This window comes from Psammomys obesus, unplaced genomic scaffold (genome assembly GCF_907164565.1).
Source record: "Psammomys obesus unplaced genomic scaffold, mPsaObe1.curated_primary_1811, whole genome shotgun sequence".
Taxonomy (NCBI): domain Eukaryota; kingdom Metazoa; phylum Chordata; class Mammalia; order Rodentia; family Muridae; genus Psammomys; species Psammomys obesus.
In genome coordinates this window covers 4,334,815-4,352,097 of record NW_026596040.1, presented here as the reverse complement: position 1 = coordinate 4,352,097, position 17,283 = coordinate 4,334,815, and the positions used below count along the sequence as shown (strand labels likewise).

Here is a 17,283-nt window from a genome sequence, read left to right as displayed (position 1 = left end):
CACCAGCATGTATATACAACTGTAACTGGAGCATTCGGGAGATGGAAGCAGGAGGATCAGAAATGCAAGGTTTTCCTCATTTACATGGGTATTCGAAGCGAACCTAGGGTACTTGAGAGCCTGTCTACAGTTTTTTATTTTGTTTTTTGTTTTTTGAGATAGGGTTCTTCTGTGTAGTCTTAGCCGTCTTAGATTTGCTCAAACTGGCCTCAAATTCAGAGATACCCTGCCTCTCAAAGTGCTGGGATTACAGGCATGCACCACCACACCTGGCTCCTGTCTTAAAGTTTTAAAATAGACTTTAGTGTACACAATTTTACATGTTTTTCATACTTAATAGTCATTTAACATTACAGGAACCCATTTACAAATCTTTAATTCAGAACTATCTACCAAATGATTTTGTGAGTGGCTGGAAAGAGAATAGTCTGTGAGAGTTTGTCTACAACCAGTCTCTATTTGTGCATGTGTTGACACTGTACACAGACTAAACATGCTTACTACCTTAATAATTTGAGTTTTGCCTCTAGTCCAGAGTTCTTTAATCTTTCTGCCTAGTAAAACTATGCAAGGTAAACTGTGAAATTATCCTAAGATCAAATATGGCTTTGGAATACTATACCACTACAAATGTGTTTACATAGATTAATATGGAATGTTGGAGCAAGATTTACTTCCTGACCTTCAAAAGTACTTTAATAAGAACTTGGTGAGGTCTGCATTTAAGAACTAACATTTCTAAGCTAGAAATCATTTGATATTTATAGACTGTAGCAAGCAAAGTGCTGAGTGAATTGTTTTTTAGAGCTGGTATGAGTTACATTAAAATCTTACTGAGAAATGCTGAAGCAATTCATCTTTTTCCTCTTCAATGAATCCTCCAACTGTGAGTGCTTTGGGGCGGTGGTCCACCACCATGTGATTCAGTGATCCCCGCCCTCTTCCTCGACCCCGGCCTCTCCCTCGGCCTTGAGAGGACATGGGCTTTCCTCGTCCCACAGGTAAAATGCCCAATCTTGCAGCCTAAATCATAACAAAAATAGAAGGGAGCACACATTGTTAGATTAATCCTTCCTGAGTTAGTAAAAAGAAAATCTATTTTTTGAGATGTTATACAGGTAAAATCTCACCTCAACCTGTAACTGACTAAGCTTCTTGCGTAATTCTGTTGTGTCTTCTCCTGAAGAGAGCCTCTTGTGGAGGTCCAGTTCCGTGTCTAGCAGCTCCTTCTGGGCCTGAAGAAGGGAAAGGAAGATCTTAATCAGAGCAGTGAATCTCTTGATGATGTGCTTCTCCTTTGAAAAGTGCTCCCAGGAAATTAACCTTCACAGTACACTGTAAACAGAGCCAGCACAGTAACTGCTGGAAACTAAGAGTTAACCAAGACACTCTTCACATAACAAAGCATCATAAATGAAACACATATGATGAAACAGAAACCATACAGCAAGTATTTATTAACTTTACAAAGGACTACTAGTGTGGCTCATACCTATAACCCAAGGAATCAAGAGTTGTTAAAGTAGGCCTGCCTCAAATTAGAGCCATCCCAGTTATAGAGTGAAACCCTGTCTTAAAACAAATCAATTAAGTAAAATACAACATAGTACAAAGAACAGTAGAAAATTACTTTCAGACTGACATCCTATTATTAGCACTCTTATCTGTTTGGGTGTTTGCATAGTATTCAAAGAAGCTAGAAGATGGTGTCAGATCCCCTGGAAGAGGCAGTTTGGAGCCACCTGATGTGATGCTAACAACAGAACTTGGGTCTTCTGGAACAGAATTCATTCTTAACCACTGAGCCAATTCTCTAGCTCTCTAAAATTTGCAAAGGGCACATATAGCTAGGTGGAGTGACATATGCCTACAGGCCAATTTAAAATAATCAGAAGGCCGAGTTGAAAGGATCATTAAATCCTACAAGTTTGAGGCCAACTTGAGTAATATCCAAAAACCTTCTTTCATTAAAAAAGAAAGGGCAGAAGAAAAAAAGCAAGAGAAAAAATAAACTCTCCATATGTGCTTTCTAGAACTAGAGAAAATATCAGTAATATATCTGAATTGTATTTTTAAAGATTTAGTTTTATTTGTGTGTTTCGTATGCCTAGATATTTGTGCCTAGTGCTCAGTAAAGTCAGAAGAGGGTAAAGGATCTCTTGTAAATGGAATTTCGGATAACTGTGAGCATCTGTATGTTTTTGCTGAGAACAAAACCTGAGTCTTCCTCAAGAGCAGCAAGTGCTCTTTCCAGCCCCACAGTCATCTTTTTCCCCTTACAGAAATATGTGTCATTCTGCCTGGCTTTTATATACTGGCCTGGAGCTTACTGCACAGCTGGGACTGGCTGTGAGTTTCTCCTTCTCGTGCTTTCCAGTACTAAAAGTTCAAGTGTTTCTGTACATCCAGCTTTCAGGAGAAATCCCAGTGAAAGATTCAGTGTTTCAAACAAACCCACATATTTGGTATGTATATGTGATACTGCACATATGTGAAGGTTAGAGTACAACCTGTGAAGAGTCAGCCCTTTTTCTCAGGCATGGGGTCCCGTGAATCAAACTTAGACCTCAGGCTTTGTGGCAGACCCATTGAGCCATCTAAGCAGCCCAATAATTTACTCTTAATAAAAGTATTTTATACTTTTATTTGAAAAAAAAATATTTTATACTTTTAAAAAAAGCATTTTATACTTTTACTTAATTTTATTTTATGTGCATTAGTATGAATGTGTCTGATCCCTTGGAAATGGACAGTTGTGAGCTGCCATGTGGATGCTGGGAATTGAACCCTGGTCCTTTGGAAGAGCAGGCAGTGCTCTTAACCACTGAGCCATCGCTCCAGGCCAGTATTTTATACTTTTATTTGAAAAAAATTTCAAATATACTGTATATGTTTGTATATAAATGTGTATGTAATAAGCTTACTCCCATTTTTTCAAAGGATGAAAGTAACCTAAAAAAAAAAAATCCCACTACAGAGCTATGATTCAATGAAACCTTTGAAAAGCAAGTGTTCTCCAAGGGTAAGAAAATGGAAAAACTGTTAATTAGTTTTAACTGGATCCTGAAATTCTGATTATTCTTCTTAATGAGCATGTTATATCTTTACTCTTGTCAATATCAATGACTGTGCCCAATCAGTAAGAAATCATGAATAGTTGCAATAGGAAATATTTCTTTCCTTCTTATATTTTATCAAATTGTTCTTCAACACAGAGGACTAAAAATTCAACTTAAGTAACGATATGTGTGCTGGGGAAAACAGCTCAGAGTGAGCTTGCCTGGCATATACAAGGCCCTAGTTGAGTTCCCAGCACTGAATAAACTGGGTGTGGTGACACATGATGATGAAATCAGTACTCTGCAGGTAAAGGCAGAAAGAGTAGTTATCCTTGGCCATATAATGAGTTTGAGAGCATATCTCAAAAAAAAAATAAAAAAATAAAAAAAAAAAATTTTTTTAAAAGCTTTTCCACATCACAATAGCACATGTCTGTAATGACCACACTCAGCCTGAGGCAGGCAGATAACAAACTCAAGGCTGGTGTAGGCTTTACAATGAGACTGTTTCAAACAAGGCACACACATAAACAAAGATATGTCCCCAGACCAAAAAGCAACCACATCTTCCCTGAAAATGAAATAAAGTTTTAGGCGTTTAAAAAGATAAAAGGCAAAACCGACAAACAGGGCTTGTGTACAGTCACTGCTTAAAACGCATGTGGCCCTGGGTTCTACCCGCAGCGCCACATCTGTCCATACAGGACTTTCAGTGAAAACAGCTGTTCTCTAAATGCTTGCTGATCTCCCCACTGGTCTACCAACAGCTTCACCAGCAGGTGCAGTGGCTGTCCATCGGTCGCACTGCACTCTCAAAGTACCAAGCACATTGCAAATGCTCTGTAAGGCTGATAGGGGAGAAATGCAATTGGATACCTCTGTTTTTGTCTTTACTTTGGATGGCGTGGAGACTGCAGAAGATGTTTTTAATTCATCTTTCAATTGTGAGATCTTCTCTCCCAGTTCTTTCAAGGTTTTCATTATATTTGCTCTTTCTTCTGGCTTCATGTTTTTGTTTTTTTCTAGTTTAGAGATCAGCATCTACAAAAATAATCAGAAAAAACTGTCTATATTTAGTAAACTTAAGCCTTACTATTATACCTTTGTAAATCAAGTTTATATAACATTCTAGCATGTAAAGTATTCCTTGAGTACCTTCTGGCATTCTATTTGCTTTTCCAACATTTCTTGCCTCTTTTTCCTCATGTCTTGCTGTAACTTCATTGCCTCCTGGATAACATAAACAAAGAAGCCAGTAACAGATTTAAAAAAAAAAACTGCTAACAATATATTCTCAACTCATTTCTTCTTCTCTAAAATGGACTTTTCTCCCTAAATAAAAAACAGATGAAAGCAACACCTCGAGTATAGTATGAGACTAGAACATGTCTATAAGCCCAGGACTCAAAAAAATTGAAGCAGAAAGATCATGAATTGGAGGTCAGCCTGGGATACACAAGGAAAACCTGTCTAAAAATGAAAAACCAAACCAAAGCAAAAAAAAAAACCCAAAAGACCTAAAATCAGAAATGAAACATTTAAATATATTTTCCCAAGAATTCCAGTATAACTGTGTAATTTTTAGTTATACTTTTTATCTTTAAAGAAAAGCAAATTGTTTTCACTTTCCAGCATAATAGGGCAAACCCTTATTCCTGAAGTGTAAAAGTTTTAAAATGTGAGATATAAGTTTTGCCTGGAAAATTTTGTTTCCACCCTCCTGGAAATTAAATTTCTCTATGGACAGTACATATAAATTTGTGTTTTCACTAAAAATCCCCATGTAAACAGCTTAAATCTAAAATGACAATGTTACTCAAAGCTGAGTCTTCATGACCCACAAATGTGTTATACTTATATGGAACATTATCTAACTTTAAAAAGGGAATTAAAGGGATAGAGAGATGGTTCAGTAGTTAAGAGCACTGTCCACTCTTCCAGAGGTCCTGAGTTCAAATTCCCAGCAACCACATGGTGGCTCACAATCATCTGAAATGGGATCTGAGGCTCTCTTCTGTCATGCTGGCGTACATGCAAATAAGAGTGCTCATGTGTATAAATAAATAAATCTTTAAAAATAGGAATTACAGCATGTGCCAGTCCCTGGGGCCAGTCATCCCATCCACCCAAAGAGAAAGAAAAACTATTTTTCTCCCTTTCATGGAAAAAGGAAATTTAGCTGACTGAGGTAGTGCATGCCTTTAATCCCAGACGGCAGCCTGGTCTACAGAGAGAAACCCACCCCACCCAACAGAAATATATAGAAAATACTAATGGGCAGTTCAGTGGTTGTGTGCTTAGTGTGCTTCAGGCCCTTGGCTTAACATTCAGACCACAGCCAATCTATCGAGTACGTTTGTTTGTTCTGAGACAGGGTTTCTCTTTCGTAGCCTTGACTGTCCTGCACTCACTTTGTAGACCAAGCCGGCCTCTGCCTCCCTGAGTGCTGAGATTACAGGCGTGCATCACCACAATCTGCTGTAGCAGACATATTTAATGTGGCTACTGAAGGCAACTGTGAAGCATTTTTTTTTTTTTTAGTTTATTCATTATTTTAAGTGTATTAAATGGAGGAGAATACACAGCCTGTCATATAGCTCTACAGCAACATGAAAGTAAAGGTGTTAGCATATACACTAGAGAACTTAACAGACAGAAGAATGGAAACTGTTACCTGTTTCTTCTTAAGAACATCTTGAATATCAGGAGCTTTAGACCCTGAACAAAGCTTTGAAGGTGCCTTTAAGTTTGAGGAGCTATAAATTGTTTTAGGATGACCTGGAGTAGAAAATACCTAAAAAAATATAAAATAATAATAATTAAAAAAAAAAAGCCAATAACACATAATTTAAATTAAATCTTAAAAAATGTTAAAAATCATTTTTAGAATAACTATTTCTACTAGAGACAGAAGAGTTTCTTTTTTTTGGGGGGGGGGGGTGGGGAAGGTTTGAGATAGGGTTTTTCTGTGTAGCCCCGGCTATCCAAGAACTCATTCTATAGTCAGACTGGCCTTGAACTCAAGAGAGATCACCTGCCTTTGCCTCCTAAGTGCTGGGCTTTTTTTTTTCCCCCCTTTCATTCAAGAACAATTTGTGTTCCTGAGGGATGACGCTGGGGATGGAGCCTCAGAGCCAGGGACATGCTGTTTAAGTTTTGCTTACTTCATGGTACATATAAAAATTATTTCTCATTCCTCTGTAAAGTTAAGTACATTTTGTTGTATAGTTAAATGACATTTAGGAAATCATTTCCCCCCTGCTGACAGGCAGATGAAGATTTTCTTAATTACAAAGAGCTTACAGTTAATAGCTTACACAAACGTACTTTACATTTTGGACATTATATTTCTGGTGCAGATTTTTAGAAAAACTGTATATATGTGCATATAATTTTTATATATTGCCAAGTTTCATTTCATGAGAGTTGAATCGTTTAGCATGTCCATCAGAATTTAAGTCTAAAGCCCACTTAAAATTTATCCTGGTTTATGATGTATTTTTTTTAAATATATTATCCATATGGCTACCCACTTATACTAATATAAAAAAACATTATTTTTGATCTGATACTATTTAGTAAATATAACAAATTTCCTTTGCAATGTAGTCTATTTTAGATTTTCTGTTCTGTTTCATTAAACTGTCTTACTCACAGATACCTTAGAGTATTTTTTTTAACTACCCCCTATCACTTTTCTTTTTCAGAGTTCCTCTGGCTCTTTTTAATATTCATACACATATTGTATAAATATATTCCTGAAAACAGAAGAAAGACATTTCAGTCCTTGGTTTTATGACAGAATTACATTCACTGTTTTCTTGAGATTTTCTTTTTAATTTGATGTGAATGCATATATGTCTGGCCAGGATTATGCAGTGCCCACAGAGGCCAGAAGAGGATCTCAGCTCCCTGGGAGCTCAAGTTATAAGCAACTGTTAGCTGCCAGGTATCTCCTTAGCCTTCACTAGGTTCTTAACTACACCTAAGATGTGGCGGTACAAGTCTTTAATAACAGCACTAGGGAGGCTGAAGTGACAGAATCGTGAGCAGAAGCCAGCCTGGGCTACACTGTCAGACCTAGTCTCAAAAAATGAGGGGGCAAAAAAGAAATGGACTAATTAAGGACATCTGCCTAATACTATACAGCTAAAAGCTAAAATTCTCTAATTGTTAGGTAACTCTAAAGAAAAGAAAATTAAATAGCAAATTCCTGACTGAGCTATGGAAATTAGGGAAGTACTCTTAGGTTGGCAAATGTCATGCTTATCCCTTGAGAAAGAGACTACAAATCTTAATGAAAATGAATTTCTGTGCCACTGAGTGAATGACTCTACATATACATGGACGACACAGAATGCATACCGGGCAATCCTCCCCAGAACCACCAGACTGATTCAGCAAGTGGGGTGTGTCACTCTGGTTAGCACTGGCATGTCCAAGACGGTGTTTAACAGGAACTTTGTTAAGAACGTAGGCACCGGAGGTCTGTGGTTTACCCATAATCTGCAAACACAAAATAAACATTATGTGATATAAGTTTAGAAACACACCCTAGACTGATACAAATTTATGACAGAAGTTAAAGTTAAGATGAGAAGGTGCTTCAATTTTTTTCAATTGTATTTTTTCTAGGCATTATGGATATATAGGTAGTTGTATTATCCATATTGTTCTGGATGGCTAACAGACCCTAACAGCTGGGGGAGCCGAGTAGTACAGCATGTGCTAAGTATGCACAAGTCTCTGGTTCAATCCTTAGCTCCAAAAATACATGTTTCACAGTAATAAACACACACACACAGCTAGTAACTTTTAAAAATCTCTCCAGTGTACAACATTTAGAAGACAGATTTTTTAACATAGTACAAACAGCAGTAAAATGAAAAGGCAATCTTTGACTACATTTTTTCACCATTCATCCAACATCTAAGACAAGTATCTTAGAGGTTTGGTTCCAATTATGAAACAGAACAAAAATAAAATGTATGGTTTAGATGCTAACGAGCAGGAATGCTTAATAGAACTGCAATTATATGCTGTAAGGAATGTACGGATATAGTTTCCAATGTTTTGACATAGGAACTTGCTATGTAGCACAGGCTGGCCTTAAATTCAACAGATTTCTGCCTCAGAGCTCTGCTTGCTTGGTTATTTTTTCATCAGAACACATTTACCCTACAGACTGTGACATCTAGATAAAAATTATTACTAACACCCGAACTACTCTAATGCACAGTGTTTTTAGCTCTTTCCTTCATTTACTTTTTCATTCAGATGTTCTAAGAAATATGTATATAAACACAAGAATCAAAGTCCTCATTCCTTGGCCTGACATGATGATGCAACTGTATGTCCAGTGCTTCTGAGGCAAGGGTGGATGATCACAGCAAGGCCAGCCTAAGCCACAAACTAGGAATTCCTCTCAAAAACACAAAACAGAATCTTGATTCCTTGGATGTTCCATTTCAGTTTTTAAAGGAGTAAAATTGTGCCCATGGGAAATGGTAGACAAATGGGTGGATATGAAGATGAGTAATATAAAACAAATATAAAACAAAGTAGCTCAAGATTCAGAATTTAGTGTTAGATGGTACATATGCTTGCTCCAGATACTTCTTAAACACTCAGATTTAAAAGGCTCATTATCTGGACACTGACTCTGTCCTACAGATGAAGCTAAAGAGAATAGACCTGAAACAGCTAACTCAGCTTTAGGGCACTGAGAAGCTTCTTGAAGCACATTCCTGAACCTTTCTCACAGGAATTGATTCAGGAGATGGGGGGCCTGGGAATCAGAGTTTAGACCCCTACAGCCACATAAAAGCCACACAGGTAGGGAAACCACCTATCATCCCAGTACTTCAGAGGAGAAAAAAACAGAATCCTTAGGGTAAGCTGGCTAGGCAGACTAGCAGAACTATCAGCTCAGGATTCATTAAATAAAGTGAAAGGATCAACAGAGACACAGAATGTCAAGTTTGGATCTATACCCACACCAAATAATTACTTAGTTAATTAAAATGAGTGAGGTCTAAAAATCTGTACTTCTATAATAATCAGGTCTCAGAGGAGATCAGATGATGCTGGTTCATACAGCAAGCCACAAACAACTCTACTGTGGAAGGTGCCAAGGCTGTTAGCTGAGAAACACTAGCTGGGAAATGAGACTAGAATTTTAGTTATTAAAAGTGATTACCTTTTGGATACCTCCATGGACTGATGAGGGGGAAGACTGTGTTACTATCACCTGCTGTGAGTGAAGATGCTGTGGTAGGCTATGGTGCTGCTGTGAAAGGTGACTCAGGGTGTGTTGCTGTTGCAGGAGAAGCTGTGCTGGGGATTGGAGTGCTGGTTGCTCATTGTTCTCCCGATGCCACAGGACTCGAATGAACCGATTGTTCAAAACTGCTTCTGTGCTAGAAATAGCCTTCCTGGCCTCCTCATTGGTAAGGTACTGGATGAGCGCTGCTTCTGGATCACCCTTAAAAGCAACCTTTAAAGAAAATAATGGGAAAAGCTTAAATTTAGACAGCAGTTAAACATGTGTGGTCCAGTACTATGAACTAAATTATGCACCTCCAAATCCCTTTGTTGCAATTCTAGCTCTCAATAAAGAACAGGATTAGGAAAAAGGTCAGATTACATCGGGTACTAAATTTGTGGCCTTAACTTTTTGAGTTAAGGTGGCCTTATGAGAAGAGGAAGGGGTCTCCATACATCTCCCTTTCTCTCTCACCCTCTCTGCCATATGAAGACAGTGAAAAAGATCAGGTTTCACCAAGCTAAGAAGGTATCCTTCTGAACCAGCTTAGTACAGATAGCATTGGATCTCCTTGGAACTGGGGTTACAGGCAATTGGAAGCAATGTGAATGCTAGGAACCAAACTTAGGTCCTCTGGAAAAGCAATTCATGTTCTTAATTGCCAAACTGTCTCTCCTACAACAGGACAAATTTCTACTGTTTTATTCAGCCTACAGTAATCAACATGGATGCCTGAGAAAACTGTTTTGCCTATGTATAATGAGCCATCCAGTTCTTTTTCTAAATGCCATAAAGAATAATGACAGAAAACTTTTAAGAGAAATGGACATGAATATAAAGAAACTTTAAACTAACATGTAAGTACACTCAATTAAATCCTCACTTCTAACCAAAAACTCATAAATTCAAACTTCTAACAAGTGAACAACAAAAGATTATATTATCACTACAACTGATTTGATCTTAGATAATACAGCAAAAATCTCAGCTTCTTAGATAATAACATAATATAAAGTGGAAAAAGTTGCTCAGACAAAGACCTATGAACACAACAACAAAAATAACAGGAACTAGCCCAGTGTCTTCAGGGAGAGATTACAGAAAAGAATCATATGAATTCTCAAGAACAAATTCAACTAAATAATTCCATGATACAGAGATACACCCTCAGATATATAACAGAGTTTACAACTCTTTGCAAAGTCAGAATTACTACTGCCTCTAATCAAGATGGACTGCTAGGAATACTTTCCAAGACTTACAGCATACATGCATTCTGTCATTGATAAAACTAAATTACCTGGATATTAACTATGGTTCCAAATTTGCTGAAGTGTTCATTGAGTTTGGTAATGTTGTTCAGTTCCTGGGGGATTTTTTTCACTTCTAATTTGGTGTTCGTATACTGATTCTTCCGCAAGAAGCCTGGTTTACTTTGATTGTTGTTCCCCTGTCTGAAACAAGCATTGATGAATCTTGATTAATTTTCCCATCTTATGGCTAGCCAAGAGATGCTATCACAAGGAAGATAAAGTTTAGGCACTCTTCAACAACTACAGAATTTTAACATAACCCCTACTGCAATATAACAAAGGGAGAAGAAAAAAAAATTGTATTTCCAAGAGAAGCAGCCCAACTGATACTAACACATGTTAAGAGCCACACATATGCCAGTTTACTTTAAAGCAAAGAGTGAGCAACACTTCCAACCATGTAGTTTTCAATTTCTGCAAAGATACCAATGCTTTCTTTCTAGTCACTTCTGAGATCTCAATATTGGGTGAGGAGTAGGTACAGTTTACAAATATCTTATCATAAAAATACTCTTAGCTTCTTAATTTCTAGGATATTCTAAAGATGCCTCTGGGAACCCCAACTCTGAGAAACATACTTTGAAAATCACTACTGATTTTGTTGTTATTATTTGCTTGTTTTTCTAGAAAGGGTTTCTCTGTTCAGTCCTGGCTGTCCTCAATTTGAAGACCAGGCTGACCCTGAACTCACAGAGTGCTAGGATTAAAGGCATGCACCACCATATCTAGCAAGGTTAATGACAATTTTAACAACTTTATTAATACAAATGAAGCCCCACAAGCATCAATTACATAATTCTAACAAGCAAAACCATCTTACTTTCCCAGCCAAGGCTTCTTTGTAAGTGGCCCTTCTAAACCACTAATGGCTCTCTTTCGGCTCTCTGGTTCCAGGACTACTCTGGTGATGTTGCTATTAATAGAAACAGGAACTGGTGGTTCAGTCTGGATGACAATATTAGCAGCTGTTGAAAATAAAAATTTTTATTACTGAATTTTAAAGGAAACATCAAATGATTGGATGATTTAATCTGAAGCTAAAAAGTTCTATGGACATCCAACTACTACCATTTTCTATTTTTGCTTTGTCTGAAGACAGATCACTGACCTCCTGCCTCAGTTTCCCAAAGACTGGAATTAGAGGCATGCACAACTGTGTCTAGCTTACTACTTCATTCTTAAAAATTTGTAAACCACAAATGCATCTATTCTTTACATTCAAAATATTAAAATGCAAGCTTAAGACCTCAGAAAGTTGTCTGAAGAGCAACACATTTACTTTATATATTTATCATGAATTTACTTAATTTTACAACATAACAATTACTATCTTCAACAAGGGATCAAACAGTACAACCTGAATTATTATCTATCTCCAGTCATGGTCCAACAAAATGTTCACCATGTCTGTCTGTCTGTCTTATGTTTTTTTTTTTTTTTTGATGTTGTTTGTTTGCTTGTTTTGTTTTTTCAAGACAGGATTTCTCTGTGTAACAGCCCTCACTGTCTTGGATCTCACTCTGTAGACCAGGCTGGCCTTGAACAAAGAGCTGCACCTGCTTCTGACTCCCGAGTGCTGAGATTAAACTATGTGCCACCACCGTCCAGCTAATGATTTTCTTATATGCAATACTACTGCATTGTTTTGTTTTCCTTTTTTTGAGATCAGGTCTCACTCTGTAGGCCATGGTGGCCTAGAACTTAAGCAATGCTTTGCCTCAGTCTCCTAAGCCTGACTGAAATTACAGGGAGACACCATGACCAGCTATGTGTTCCTATAGGACCACATCTTACTCTAATGTGTTAGCAAGGAGAGAAATGAATTCACATTAAAGGTATATGCTTTTATTTAATCTTGGCTTGAATTTTTTTGGGGGGACAGAGGGCAGCTTGAGACAGGATCTGACTATGACTGATTAATCTGTAACTTACTATGTAAACTGGTAAAGTTATTAAAAGAGTTTTGAGGGGGCTAGAGAGATGGCTCAAGGATTAAGAGCAGTGGCTGTTCTTCCAGAGGTACTGAGTTCAATTCCCAGCAACCACATGGTGGCTCACAGCCATCTATGATATCTGGCATTCTTTTCTGTCATGCAGGCAGAACACTGTATACATAATAAATCTTTAAAACATTTTTTAAAAAGTTTTAAGATTACAAAGTATCTTTCAAAAGTATAAGTAGTCCCATTTCCTCATGAGCGATCAGAAACACAACCTTCATGAATAATCAGAAACACGAAAGTATTAACTACATTAAACTATTGCATAATGTTGATCATCAGAAAAGGGCATTCTCACCTCTTGGATTTGCATCCATATCTCCAGATGTGAGGCCAATTAGGTTGGGACGCTGTGTCTGTGCTCTTGAAAAGAACTGTCTATACTGTGATCTGCCAGAACTGGTGATACTAGGAGCTTCAGGATTATAACCATCTGGTTCGTATGTATCTGGGGGGGAGGGGGTGGAGAACACTTAGAAAATCAGAGAGTGCTCAAACTATTCCCTTGTTACTATAAATAAAGAGCTGTTCAAGCTATGTATTCTTCAAAATATGTAATTACAATCAATCCATTACCCTTCTCTTTGACTTATGCCAGACACTCCTTTTAGGAGTAAAACAGTACTACTTTCACAAACATACAGACATTCAACTTTAACCACTGATATATACTTTTCAATCCACTCAATCACGTTTACCCTATATATTATCACTTAATCTAACCTTCAGTAACAATACATATTTTCACCACCAATTTTTGCATTTATGAACAAATTTATTCAAATACTGTTGTGTCTCATCAATTTCTAAGTATTTCTGTTACCAACAAATAGATTTTTTTTTAAGCCAAAAAAAAAGAATAGCTGGCTTCCTATCCAAAGCATATTTCAAATAAGAGCTAGGTAAGTTAAGTTTATATATATATATATATATATTTAGTTTAATACCACCCTATTATTCACCAATGTACTTTTTTGACATTTCTTATACTTTTTTTTATAAAAGAAAAAAAACATTTTAAAATTATGAGCCCTGGCTGTCCTGGACTGGCTTTTTAGACCAGGCTGGCCTCAACTGATGGAGATCCACCTGCCTCTGCCTCCTGAATGCTGGGATTAAAGGCCTGTATCACCATACCCAGCCTAAAATTAACTCAAATGGCACATATCTTCTTCCCTCTAAATCAACTCATAGTAAGATAGACTAAGATAGTGGTTTTCACAGTTATGATTCAGAAGTTCTTGTGTTTCTTCTCTTTTGCTCTTAATGGAAAATGTGTTTAATGAGTCATATAAAGTTAAAGCTACAAGCTCAGGCTCAAAAATATCTTTACTAAATGTTGTCACTTTTATGATCCACGGTAGAAGCTCACAAATGATCCATTTGCTGCAGAGATGGCTCAGTGGTTAAGAGAACATACTACGCTTGTTTCTTCTGACCCAAATTGTGTTCTTAGCACTGATGTCATCTGGTTCACAACTACCTGTAACTCCAGCTCCAAAGGAGCCAACCACCTCCTCCGGATGGGGTGGGCACCTGTACTCACATGCACATGCCCACAGACAGACAAACAGACACACACAGACACACACACACACACACACACACACACACACACACACACAGAGTCAAAAAATAATAAAATAAGCCAGGTGTGGGGGTACAGGCCTTTAATATTAGCACTTGGGAGGCAGAAACAAGTGGATCTTTATGAGTCTTAGGCCAGCCTGATCTACATGGTAAGTTCGAGCCAGCCAGAGCAACATAGTAAGAATCTGCCTCAAAATGTTTATATTCAGCTTCAAAGCTTCCTGGTGATGACTTAATAAAACCAAATTCTATCTCAGTATGCTATCTAAACAGTTAACCTGCCAGAGTATTCTTTAGTTCATACGGAATTACTTCAGCTCCTAAGTCTTTCCTTATAACTTGAAGACAGAGGTCAATGATCGGTGTTTTCCTCAATCCTCACCATTTTATTTCCTGAGATAAAGTTTCTCATTGAATGTTCGGCTACAGAGTTCTCTCAACTCAGCCTGTAGTGCTGGAATGATAGGCATGCATCCCCATGCCCAACTGAGGATTCAACTTAGTTTCTCACAATTTGGGGGAAGCATTATGCAGAATGAACCATACCCTTAATTTTTCATGTGTTTAAGTCATCTAGGCTGAACTATTTCTGAGAGAAACATGTCTTAATGGCATATAGCTTGAAAGAAAATCCTATCTATTAAGTTTAAGTACATTAAATGTCTGAAGAATACAGTTTGAAGATGATATGTTAACAAATTCCACAGTTATGCTGCTCTGACTAGTTTTATGTCAACTTCACACAAGCTAGTGCTAACTGAAAAGAAGAAACCTCAATTGAGAAAAATGCCTCCATAAGACGTATCTGTAGGCATTTTCCTAATTAGTGATTGATGGGATGATGATGCCATCCCTGGGCTTGTGGTCCTGAGTTCTATAAGAAAGCATGTTGAGTAAGTCTTGCTGAGCAAGCCTCGATGAGCAAGCCAGTAAGCAGCACCCCTCCATGGCCTCTGTATCAGCTTCTACCTCCAGATCCCTGCTGTTTGAGTTCCTGTCCTGACTGCCTTTGATGATAAACAGTGATGTGGAAGCATAAGCTGGAATAAATCCTATCCTCCCCAGGCTTCTTTGGTTATGGTGTTTGATCAGAGCAATCCTAACTAAGTAATCCTAACTAAGACATAAGCCAACTCCAAAACAAAATAAACACTACTTCAACTTTTAAGCAAACCAAAGTATGGTCCAGTTTTCGATTACTGCCTAGTTGTAACAGAAACTCCTACAGTTGAGGCTACAAAAAGGTTCAAGTTCACGCAATCAAATGACCCTGTTCTATGTTTGTCCCCTGGGAACACAAAACCCCAATAAATGTAATGGTTCTACAGTCAGGCCAGGCATGATCGAAAACACTTTTCACTCAGATTCCAAGTTCAAGGCTAACTTGGACAACGTTTTTTTTTTTTTTTTTAAAAAAACCCTTTAGTTAGTTATGAACTGAAATCTAAAGGCAAAGTGAGGCAAACATCTTTTTTTAAAAAAAGAGAGAGATTATAAAAAGACACCAACGAACATACCACAGATCTTCAAAACACATGTCAATAGGGTAAAATAATTTACAATACTACATTCACTAAGAGCACTATGTCCATACAAAAGGGAGTAGAGGGAGAAACTGTATTTATCCGCCACCAGCAAGAAACCAGATGTTTAGATTTATATCAAAGAAAAATTACCCTGTTTTTCTTGTAATATACAAATAATTAACTAGAAAATACTCAAATAGATATTATCTTCCTATCTACCTGACTAGAAACTACCTCAAGGAAGATGTGACTGTTACTAAGGCACTGAATGTAAATATACAGACAACAGAGATGACAAACACAGAAGGCCTAATCATCAACAACCACTAGAGACAAACCAAAGAAACAGAGAACAGAAAATACTTCTACCTAAGAGCTTTAATGGGAAATTGTGACAGATCAGAGTGCTAGGTCATTTCTTAGGTTGACCAGTTTAAGGTGTAAAAGATCAGTGTGGTGGGTGGCCATCTGAAGCAAAGCTTACCTGGGACCAGAGGGGTGGGGCTGGAGACTGAGGTATGATACCCAATGGAGGATCCCATGAGGTTTCGAGGTGGCACCAAACGAGCTGCCAACAGAGGAGGCGGTGTCCCCAACTGAAGTCGCTCGGATGCAGCAGCACCATGTTCACGAGAATACATGGGCTGTCCTACAGAGGAAAGAATAGGAGGGCAGCTGGGATTGAGAGTCATAAGCTTGCTTCTCTGAGGTGTACTTACTGAGACTGTGAGTCAAGAACAGAGAAATTACAACAGGAACAGTAGTAGAGAAAGACAATGTTGTGATTCTAACTCAAGAAAGCACAGACATGCAACTGGTTAGGATGTATCAAGGTACAAAGAAATTAGCACTGCATAATCTGCTCTTTAGAATCCTCTCTCTCTCACTCTCTCCTTCTGGAGAGAGAGTTTTGTATAATCCATGCTTGCTTTGAAGTCACTATATAGCTGAGGCTAACACTGAAATCCTGATCCTATTGCCTCCATGGCCCAAGTTCTGAGACTGCAACACCATACCTAGCTTTCTATTTTTCTGAATCTTAAATGGAGTGAATGAATGCTAATTTTATCTAAAGCTGAGCACTGAACCAATCATGTTTGAGAAAGACACCCTACGCTATTGCTCACACAGAACCTGGTATTCAATGAACTGTGCATCTATCAAGGTTGTCATGCACAAACCCCTCTCCTCACAAAATGCCAACTCTGCACAAAATATGTTCCTGTATCTAAAAGCAGAAAAAAAAATACTAAGAAATACAAGACAAACTACCATATCCATAGCCTCACAAAGAATAAGAAATGTTCACTAGAAAAAAATGTAAAAGCTAGTAGAAATTTGTTATCACCATAGAAAGGTTGATAACAAAGAAAAAAGAAAAAAATAAGAAAAAGGCAAAGAGACCAATACTGGATATAGGAAATGATTCTGGATATTAGGAGCCATGTTTTAAAATAAAGTACATTTAGGGATACAAACATACAAGTATAGACACATAAACATACATATACAGATTCAAACACTATAAAA

General features: G+C 37.6%; 1 protein-coding gene across 2 annotated transcripts in view; it reads right to left on the bottom strand.

Annotated features, from left to right (window-relative positions):
* Rbm27 (RNA binding motif protein 27) overlaps positions 1-17,283 on the bottom strand; it is a 62,808-nt gene that overhangs the window by 9,514 nt on the left and 36,011 nt on the right. The window contains exons 9-19 of one of the 2 annotated variants that reach the window (XM_055622655.1): positions 16,238-16,402; positions 12,936-13,085; positions 11,458-11,602; positions 10,625-10,778; positions 9,259-9,555; positions 7,425-7,565; positions 5,734-5,853; positions 4,215-4,289; positions 3,936-4,100; positions 1,131-1,235; positions 835-1,023 (exon numbers count right to left, since the gene is read on the bottom strand). In XM_055622655.1, the coding sequence (XP_055478630.1) occupies positions 835-1,023; positions 1,131-1,235; positions 3,936-4,100; positions 4,215-4,289; positions 5,734-5,853; positions 7,425-7,565; positions 9,259-9,555; positions 10,625-10,778; positions 11,458-11,602; positions 12,936-13,085; positions 16,238-16,402 (1,706 nt within the window). The remainder of the gene's footprint in view (positions 1-834; positions 1,024-1,130; positions 1,236-3,935; positions 4,101-4,214; positions 4,290-5,733; positions 5,854-7,424; positions 7,566-9,258; positions 9,556-10,624; positions 10,779-11,457; positions 11,603-12,935; positions 13,086-16,237; positions 16,403-17,283) is intronic. The other variant, XM_055622656.1, reaches the window with a different exon arrangement.